Here is a 10,630-nt window from a genome sequence, read left to right as displayed (position 1 = left end):
AAGAAATCACCCCCAGGGGTGATGGCCACGCTGCAATCCCTTCTCCTCCATTCTTCTCTTGGGATTTTGGGTACGCACTCACACACGCCCGGCATGAGTTTAAGCCACCGGGTCCAGGACTCGAACCATGGTCGACTACGTGGGAGTCCAGCGACATAGCCATTATGCTAACTGCTGGTCCCAAGAAAAAATTTTAAAAAGAAAAGATTATAATAATAAAACTGTATTTCTTAAATATACACTTCACTTGTAATTTATCAGCCATATAAATTTTTACAGTTAAATTATTCTGAGATATATACTATCAACTGATATCTTCACAAAAACATTATTTTTATAAGGAGGAAAGACTTTAATATAGAAGATGAACGATCTAAAAAGAAGTAAATGGAACCATCATAAAAGTCTTAACTAAAAGTAAGTGTATCTATACTGGTATATCCTAACTAGTTTCTAAATCACAGATGCTTTAAAGAGAAAAAAAAAGAAAAAAGTCAAACAGAAAAGTAGGCCGATATTTTATCATATTAGTATTTAACCTTAAAAGAAAAAATAATATTTCCATTTTTTCAAAGCTTCTTAATTTTTTCAAATGATTCAGCTTCCTCAAGGGAATAAAGACGTTAAAGTGAACATGTGTGCCATCAGGTATGAGCACGAGCACAGGGAGTCACGTACTAATGCATCTGGGTTGAGCCGACCACCCGCTTTGCAGGCACGTGATGGCTCCTGATTCTTCACCATCTTCCGTTACGTATCCTGGCTTGCACTTATACTGTGTCACTGCATTTACAGCGTATGTCTCATAGGGTCCAGACAGAAACCCATTCTCAAGTTCTACTTCTGATTTCAAACATATTTCTTAAATACGAAAAAGAAAATGATAAGGATATGTCCAATATCATTTTTATAAGGACTCAAATAATGGGAAAATATAAAGATGTCAATGAATCATTTGTAAGTGAAAACCTAGATGATCATAATCGATAAAATTTATATGTCAAAAAAAAACTATGGCTTTCTAAAATTTATACTTTTATAATACTCCTTATGAATTTTTTGGGTAACTATTTAGAGGCAAGATTTGAAACACTGATAATCACGTCTTTTTGGGGGTGGGAGATTTCGGCTATAGGGTGTGTGCGCTCGCTGGAAAGACAGAGAAATAGCAAGCAGGAAGTCACCCCCAGGGAGGATGACCACAGCGCAATCTCTTCTCTTCCATTCTCCTCCTGGGATCTTGGGCATCCATGCACATGTGCGGGACATGAGTTTAAGTCATCAGTTCTGAGTCTCAAACTGCAGTCGACTACATTGGAGTCCAGCGACATATCCATTATGCCATCTACTAGCCCTCGATAATCCCTTCAAGAAATTAAAAGAAATCTGTTTGGTCTAACAGATTTGGAAACCACAGCATCCTAGACTTCTGTAGGAAACATGTTCTTTTTATCCTGGGTCTTTTTGAAAATATCTGGTGGCCAGCTGGCATGGTGGGAAAAGGTTCTGGACTCCTAGAAGGTCAACTGCGGTTCGAGTTCCAGACCGGGCAGCATAGTTTATCCCTTTCCTTTTCTCTCTCTCTCTCACTCTGTCACTCTCTGGTCAAATTAAAATAAATAAATAAATAAATAAATAAAGTTAAATAAAATAATTGGGGTTTTTTTTGAGAGTTTTTCTTTTTGCTATAGGGCGTGTGCGCTCGCCAGACAGACAGAGAGAGACATAGAGACAGAAAGTGAGAAATCACTCCCCAGGGGGGATGGTCACACCGCAATCCCTTCTCCTCCATTCTCCTCTCGGGATCTTGGGCACGCACGCACACGCGCCCGGCGTGATTTCTAAGCCACCGGGTCCAGGACGTGAACCGCAGTTGACTACGTGGGAATCCAGCAACATAGCCATTACGCTAACTGCTGGTTCCAAATAATTCGTTAAAAAAAATAAATAATTCTGGGACTAGTTTGGCTCTCATAGGTGCCCTAGAAAGTATTTAGATAGTAGAGATATCTAAATCAGATGATGGTCTTTTTGTCAACTTAGCTGCCACAAACTTTAACATCCTATATTAACATGACATGATAGTTGTGTGCTTAAAACCATATGGGTTCGTGGAGCTCAAAGGTGAGAAAGACCAACAGTTCATCTACCTAGAAGGCAAAAATGCTGATTTCACAAATTACGAGCTACTTAGCTTGAAACAGTTATGGATAGACTGGGTGTCAGTTACTAGATTTCTACCCAGAATTCAGCTGTGTTCACAGATAACTGCAATGAGAATCTCTCAGGTTCTAGACTAAGCCACAGAGTAGAATCTGATCAGGAGTCAAATAGCAAAGGAAAGAAAATGGATTGAAGAAAGGTGGGAACACACTCCACCGGCAGAGCAGACCGCTCTGTGGGGAACAGCATTGAGTGACTTCGGGGCTCTCCCTTTATAGGAATTTTACATGCTTATTAATCAAAGTGGTTGGATTTTAGGGCTTAAGAGTGGTCTTGAGGGTCCCCATAGGTCTGCTCGCTTGTGCATGTGGTCTCAATAGCTGAACCTACTTGCACATTGGTCATATGTATCATTAGCATCTAAGATTTCTTCCCTGGGCTGTATTTCTTAGCGTGCTAACGAATGAAGGGGTATCTGTCATAGGTCCAGCACGCCTGACTGGGAAGCTGCTATAAACTTGGTGGGAAGAATCATTATGGGTTTTTTCCCCTGGGAAGTTTTGTTACACGGTTGACCTGGTACCTATTTCCCTCGCTCTGTCTCTTGTCTCAGTCTCCTTTACTGCAGAGTTTTGTTCTCAGGGTTGGCCTGGTTTCCATCTTCTACGTTTAACTCTTCTCTCACATGAATAAAGAGGAAATCAAAGGAAAAATAGTAATTTTTTCTTTTAAGAGGTGTTTGCCTTAGGGTGGATGTGCTTGACTGAGAGAGACAGAGACAGTGAGAGGAAAGTGAGATACCACCTCCCAGGGGGAAGGCCATGCCACAGACCCTTTTACTCCATTCTCATCCCAGGATCTTGGACAAGTACGCACAGGCGCCCAGTGAGATTTCAAGTCACCAGCCTAGGAGAGGGTCCATGGTTGACCATGCAGGAGTCCAGCATTGGAATCTCCTCACCATCTGCTGGCCCAACAGTATTTTGAATTGAAATTATGATGAAAGGATATGAAACCAAACAATATGAGATATTCCTAAAGTCTGCTAAGTCGGAGAGTTATCATGAAACAGTTAGAAAACAAAAATAAAAAATAATAATAGCTTCTATTTTTAGAAATTAGAGAGTGAAGCTGGACCCACATGCAGAAGTTCTAAGGTTTGAATCTTGGGGCCTCCCTGAGCTCCCCAGGTGTGGGAGAAGTTCCATGACACAGGCCAGCTGAGGCTAGATGGGTTCTCAGTGTGAAGACCCTGCTGGGGATGCCAGTGTCCCTGTCTGTCTCAGTCTCTATCTCTCCCTACCACTCTCTCTCTCATGGAAAGAATAAATGAGTACAGTTTTAAGTAAATAAAAATATCTTTAAATTAGAAGACAGTAAATAAAATCCAATATATGTATAAATTTTGAAAAAAATTAAATATGAGCAAAAATGAAATAAAAAACAAATAATAGAGAAAATGAACGGTCAATGGTGAGTTTGTAAAGACATTTATTGAAATTGAAAAACACCAGGTAAGAATAACTTGGAAAACAGTTCCAGCTAGAAAAATGAGACTGAAGTAAACTGATGAAAATAACTTCCATCAGGCATTGGGAAACAAGCTGCCCCTGAGTGTAATTACAGAGAAAAGGGGACAAAGGAGGTGAGCTCTGGACTTCGTGCCTGGAGAAGATTTCCAAAGGCACAGAGAGGAGACTTCACACAGAAAAGGGCTATCTCACTGAGTAGAAGCAACAACAACAACAAAAGCATCATCTGATAGATAGGGGTCATCAGACTTTGTAGAAAAGGAGCTAAGCAGGAAACAGCTATGGAGTCTTTACACCTGCTTAGCAAATATCTAACACCTTTGCCTGACAATGAACACATTGTAGCAAAGCAAAATTCCATGAGCCTGGGCAGAGAATAACTGACAGGGGAGGAACCAGGGCCAGAAGACTGTAAGGTTAAAACCTGAGGTCATGAAACCGTCTGACATTCAGAGTGAAATACCTTTGACACTCATTTAGTTAGAGATTCCAACAAAAGCCTTATTAATATTCTGAATGAAGAGTCCTAGAGTAAAGGCTTCCCAAACCAGTCTTGATACATTTTAAGAACAAGCCTTGAAAGGATCAAAAAATGACCATGCTCCACATGGGGAGGTGCTCTCCCCCTCCACCCCCTTTGTCTTTTTCTAGCGAGTGCATGTGCTTTCTGACAATAAGTAAATAAATAAACAGGCAAAAATGTTATTTGTGTTTTGTGAAGTAACATAACACTTTTATAGTACTGCTCCAAATAGAACATTACTTATGCTCTATGTTAGACTATAATTCTATAATCAGGTTGAGTCGAATGATTAAGTGATTAGTATATACTAATGAGTATTGTATTAAAATTATTTTACCAATCTTATGTTTAATGTCTGTTCATAGGCATATTTGTTTTACTACTGATTTAATAAGAAATTTGCATACCCACTTATGCACACTTGAGATAAATAAAACTAAACAGGCCCAATGGCAAAACAAGAACCTGCTGTAAACATTTTGCCACAGCCAGGATAGATGCGTCTCTGAAACTCAGGAACCTCCAAGGACCTGAGAGCAGTTCACTTACTGATAGGAGTACACTTAGGGGGAGGGGACCAGCTGTCCTCTGTGCAGGTAATTGCGGTTTGCTGATCTGGAAGACCGTAACAGATAGCAGTCAACTTTTTTTTTTTGAGAGGTTTTTGCTATAGGGCGCGTGCACTCGCCAGACAGACAGAGAGAGACATAGAGACAGAAAGTGAGAAATCACCCCCCAGGGGGGATGGCCACACCGCAATCCCTTCTTCTCCATTCTCCTCTCGGGATCTTGGGCACACACGTACACGCGCCCAGCGTGAGTTTTAAGCCACCGGGTCCAGGGCGCGAACCGCAGTCGACCACATGGGAGTCCAGCGACATAGCCATTACACTAACTGCTGGTCCCACGATATCAGTCAGTTTTTACAGACTGATCCTGTACATATGTTTCCAGGACATATGGATAATTTCATTTTTCCACATAGTACAAATTTCATCATCCTAAGAGTCATAAAAATGATAAATGAAAGAGAAAATGAAAAATTTATTTGGTCAAAATAATTTAGCCATTACACTAACTGCTGGTCCCACGATATCAGTCAGTTTTTACAGACTGATCCTGTACATATGTTTCCAGGACATATGGATAATTTCATTTTTCCACATAGTACAAATTTCATCATCCTAAGAGTCATAAAAATGATAAATGAAAGAGAAAATGAAAAATTTATTTGGTCAAAATAATTAATTAAAAATTATTTTTACAATATTTAAGTGAGAGTATATAAACACCCCCAACAAACATACAATTTTAATAAAAACTAATACTAGTACTATTTGTTAAAATGACAAATCAATATTCAATGTTACTAAGCTGTAGTTTTTATACTTAATACATGCAGAAATGATGTAAGTACTTTGGTAAATTCTATATTTTTGTTTATGCAGTTTTCATCAAGAGCTTCTTTTTGTATATGACTCGCCCTTCGGCCCTATTTTGTCATACAAGATCTCACCATCAACCATCACCACTCGTGTAACCTGTCCCATCTGGAAGTTACGACCGTGTAACTGGAAAGAGGTTCACTTACTGAGACACGGCACTGTGGGTAACCATCCTTCCTGTGTGCACTTAAGGGAACCCTGGCGTTGTCCCAAGGGGGTCAAAAAACCGTCTTCACATGAATAAGGAAAAGATGTTTCCAGAGGTACTGGGAAGGAGTGTTTGTAACTATCATAACGATTTAGGCTTCCATGTTTTATTTGTGGACGGTCACAGGGTTTAACTTGGAATAAAAAACAAAGGAGAGTATAAGTAATATTTCATGTTAAAGAACACTTACATTAGAGCTCAATGGTTTGTTCCATGAAAGAAGTTTTCTATTCTTTTTTTTTAAGGTTATTGTGACAGGGTGTGCATGTTTTTCAGAGAGAGACATGGAGAGAGACAGAGAAAAGGAAAGTGAGAAATGACCCCCCGTGGGGATGGCATGCTGTATTGATTGCCTTTTCCTCCCCTCAGGACTTGAGGCACGCAAGCTCATGGGCCCGGCATGGTTGTCAAGCAGCTGGGTCTGGACCGTAAACCATTAAACTGGCCATTTGTGCATCAGTTGCTAAATCTCCACTCCAATTGTTGGCCCTCTAGTACTTTTCACATAAGAATGGAATTAGTTTTTTTCAGAAAGTTAGTTACCACTCCATCAATCTGTAGAGAGGCCCATGTGCTAAAGGTTTGAAACCTTCTGACAAAGCCACATGAGAGAATGTTGGAAGCAGATCCTCCAGCCCACCTAGGTCTTCAGATACTTCAGTCTCAGCCAAAGTCCCGACTGTGACACGGGAACAGTGTGACTCATTGCTACTCACCCACACCGGGGACAGCAGCTCCTGACTCATGGAAACTGGGAGATAGTGGCCGTTCACTGTTTTCAGTAAGCATGCTTTAGGGGAAGTTGTTACAATGCACGTAATAACTAATATTCTCTATATCAGAAGGCAAAATTTTTACCCAATGTTTTAATTCAGACACTGGGAAAACTTCAATAATTAGAGAAATATACATTCATATTTAATTTTGGGTGACAAAAAAAAATATTTAGTTAGTTCACAAAAAGTGGTGTTTTATGTTATCTAGAGTTGGTTATTTTGAAGAGCCAATAATTCTTCTGAATTCTCTACATAAACATTAAGAGCATGTTTGGTTTTCCTGTGTCCCCATTTTTCTACGTTTAAGAGAAAGTCAAATTAAAAATTATTTTTACAATATTTAAGTGAGAGTATATAAACACCCCCAACAAACATACAATTTTAATAAAAACTAATACTAGTACTATTTGTTAAAATGACAAATCAATATTCAATGTTACTAAGCTGTAGTTTTTATACTTAATACATGTATAAATGATGTAGATACTCTGGTAAATTCTATATTTTTGTTTATGCAGTTTTCATCAAGAGCTTCTTTTTGTATATGACTCGCCCTTCGGCCCTTTTTTGTCATACAAGATCTCACCGTTAACCGTCACCACTCGTATAACCTCCTGTCCCATCTGGAAGAGTTACTACCGTGTAACTGGAAAGAGGTTCACTTACTGAGACACGGCACTGTGGGTAACCATCCTTCCTGTGTGCACTTAAGGGAACCTTGGTGTTGTCCCAAGGGGGTCAAAAAACCGTCTTCACATGAATAATGAAAAGATGTTTCCAGAGGTACTGGGAAGGAGGGTCTGTAACCATCATAACGATTTAGGCTTCCATGTTTTATTTGTGGAACATCACAGGATTTAACTTGGAATAAAAAACAAAGGAGAGTATAAGTAATATTTTATGTTAAAGAGCACTTATATTAGAGATCAATTGTTTGGTCCATGAAAGATGTTTTCTATTCCTTTTTTTTTATGGTTATTGTGACAGGGTGTGCATGTTTTCCAGAGAGAGACATGGAGAGAGACAGAGAAAAGGAAAGTGAGAAATGATCCCCCGTGGGGATGGCCATGCTGTATTGACTGCCTTCTCCTCCCCATTCATCTCAGGACTCGGGGAATGCATGCTCATGCGCCCGGCGGCGTGGTTCTCAAGCAGCTGGGTCTGGAATGGAAACCATTAAGCTGGCCATGCGGGATCCAGTTCCTTAATCTGCACCCCAATCCTTGGCCCTCTAGTACTTTTCACATAAGAATGGAATTAGTTTTTTTCAGAAAGTTAGTTACCACTCCATCAATCTGTAGAGAGGCCCATGTGCTAAAGGTTTGAAACCTTCTGACAAAGCCACATGAGAGAATGTTGGAAGCAGATCCTCCAGCCCACCTAGGTCTTCAGATACTTCAGTCTCAGCCAAAGTCCCGACTGTGACACGGGAACAGTGTGACTCATTGCTACTCACCCACACCGGGGACAGCAGCTCCTGATTCATGGAAACTGGGAGATAGTGGCCGTTCATTGTTTTCAGTAAGTACACTTTAGGGAAAATTGTTACAATGCAATTAACAACTAAAATGCTCTATATTAGATGGCAAAATTTTTACCCAATGCTTTAATTCAGACACTAGAAAAAACTTCAATAATTAGAGAAATATACATTCATATTTAATTTTGAGTGACAAAAAAATAAGAATATTTAGTTCACAAAAAGTGGTGTTTTATGTTATCTAGAGTTGGTTATTTTGAAGAGCCAATAATTCTTCTGAATTCTCTACATAAACATTAAGAGCATATTTGGTTTTCCTGTGTCCCCATTTTTCTACCTTTAAGAGAAAGTCATTTTAGGATGAAGAAGTAGGTGAAGAAACGAATAGAGCTTACAGTGACATCTTGGAGGAGGCACCCAGCCGTTTCTCGTGCACTGCGTCTTACTTTCCGGGGTGGCAGGATGATACCCCTCACTGCACTGGTAAGTGATTTCTTCCTCAGCTCTGAATTTATTCTTCATAGGTGAGTAGAACCCATTGGGAATATTGGGAGGATCACATGTGCTCTCTGAAAAGAAATGGGATGTGTGAATAATGTAAAAATCGGTACCCATGAAAATTAATCACACATATAAAATTAAAAAGTGAATGTTCTTTATTTGTCCTTAGCAGAGCACAAAGTGGCATTACAATGAGTAGGCCCTCCTCCCTGCTGCTAGATCACTCAGTTCCCTTCTCTGTATTCCCGTTGATGTATTAGTGACTTCCGGGCTCTGAGTATCTTTTCCTCCAAAGCCATCATATAATATGGGATCCCATATCTCACAATGATTTCATAATAAATAGATCGCCTATTCCTCTTTTTTTCTTACATGTCCTTGGTAGCTCTTTTTTTAAAAAGAATTATGTATTAATTTAATTTCATTCGTTATTACTACTTTTTAATTTGATGAAAAACAGAGAGAGAGAGAAGGGGAAATGGAGAAAGCAAACCTCCAGGTTCGGGACTTGAACCACAGTGGGCAAAGTGAGAGTCCAGCATTTCAACATACCACTTGATGGCATCCTTGGTTGTTATTTTTGTAAATTTTAAATTTACTATTGTTTTTGTTAGTATTTATACATTCAATTGCTATACATCATTTAGATTGTCAAGAGTCTTTACCCAGCATGATATACAACACCTTTCCAGAAACAACTGGACAGGGATTTCTTAAATAAGAGAATTGGAGGAATCTACCACCTACTGTATGTCCTTCATGGGCCTATGTCTTTTTGGTTTATTAGATTACAGAAGCAGTGAAACACTCAGAAAAAATGAATTTAAGGTTCATATTCAGAATTCGAATTCCTGCATCAGGAAGTGTCAGCTACACATTCACCTTGACATACTGGGACAGGAGGGAACCATCCAAAGGGGTAGCACCGAATCAAATCCGATCCAACTCTTGTAAGTCCATTTTGGCAGGAGAATTTCAGCTCATCTCCAACTCTATATTTCTCTTTCATGGGATAAGCAAATAAGTTTCGTTCTATTTCTGGAACCCTGCATTCTATTTCTAGAAAAAAAAAGGTAAAATGATTTAACAAGACTATGTAATTAATCATTACTGAAATAAACTGCTTAACTGCCGTGCAAAACTGAGGGAGGTGTGTGGATGCACATTCACAGGAGCACCAGATACATTCTCCTCCTTGAAAACTTGCTACAGGTGAGGTTTCAGACGCTCCCTAAATTCACGTGGGACTCTGCAACATAGTAGGCATGGGACAGAATTCTAGGGTAAGTCTGTGCAGAGAGAGCTGGACCCCACCTCACCTACCATGGAGAGAGCCATGGCTGCTGCACCCTAAAACACACAGGTGTGTGGACATGCAGGCCTGGGGTCCTAGTGGGAAGGAGGGATGGAAGAAAGGGGATGAAGAGTGGCAAGGGCCTCACTGGGAGGCTCTTTCTTTTTATCTCTTTTTTAAAAATTATTTTTTTTAATGTTGTTTATTTTTTTTCCAATTTGATTAGAGAGAGAGAGAGAGAGAGAGAGAGGAAAATTGAGAAAGGAAGCCACCAGGTCCAGGACTGGAACCGCTATTAGCCATGTAGGAGTCCAGTACTTTTAGCCACCATTCCACCTGCCATCCCTGGGTGGCACTTTCTTATGGCCCCTCTGGTATAAATAAATAAACTAAAAAAAAAAAATTAAAAAAATGGGCTGCAATTATTATATTGAGTATGTACTTGTGGAACCAGAACATGAAGCAAAGCACTCCTGAACTATTTTAAGTGCATTACCAATGGCACAATTAATACAGTACAAATGGGACCAACTGGTGGCATGGTCATTAAGGCAGCTGCATTCCACACAGCCGACCCCGAGAAACAAGTCCTGGTCCTGTCGGCATGAGAAACACAGTGGGTGCATGTGTGCGTGCCCAAAGATCTGAAAAGATGAGAACAGAGGAGAAGGGATTGCTGCGTGACCATTCCTCATGGAGGTGCATTCT

At 39.8% G+C, this 10,630-nt stretch overlaps 1 protein-coding gene across 1 annotated transcript in view; it reads right to left on the bottom strand.

The window, feature by feature from the left end:
• LOC102471006 (complement factor H-related protein 5) overlaps positions 1 to 10,630 on the bottom strand; it is a 35,899-nt gene that overhangs the window by 19,756 nt on the left and 5,513 nt on the right. Inside the window, exons 3-7 of the mRNA XM_014584186.2 lie at positions 9,511 to 9,690; positions 8,523 to 8,696; positions 5,810 to 6,004; positions 4,768 to 4,833; positions 679 to 861 (exon numbers count right to left, since the gene is read on the bottom strand). Coding sequence (XP_014439672.1) covers positions 679 to 861; positions 4,768 to 4,833; positions 5,810 to 6,004; positions 8,523 to 8,696; positions 9,511 to 9,690 — 798 coding nt within the window. The remainder of the gene's footprint in view (positions 1 to 678; positions 862 to 4,767; positions 4,834 to 5,809; positions 6,005 to 8,522; positions 8,697 to 9,510; positions 9,691 to 10,630) is intronic.

This window comes from Tupaia chinensis, unplaced genomic scaffold (genome assembly GCF_000334495.1).
Source record: "Tupaia chinensis unplaced genomic scaffold, TupChi_1.0 Scaffold145820_1, whole genome shotgun sequence".
In the NCBI taxonomy this organism is placed as follows: domain Eukaryota; kingdom Metazoa; phylum Chordata; class Mammalia; order Scandentia; family Tupaiidae; genus Tupaia; species Tupaia belangeri.
This window is presented reverse-complemented; position numbering and strand designations above follow the sequence as displayed.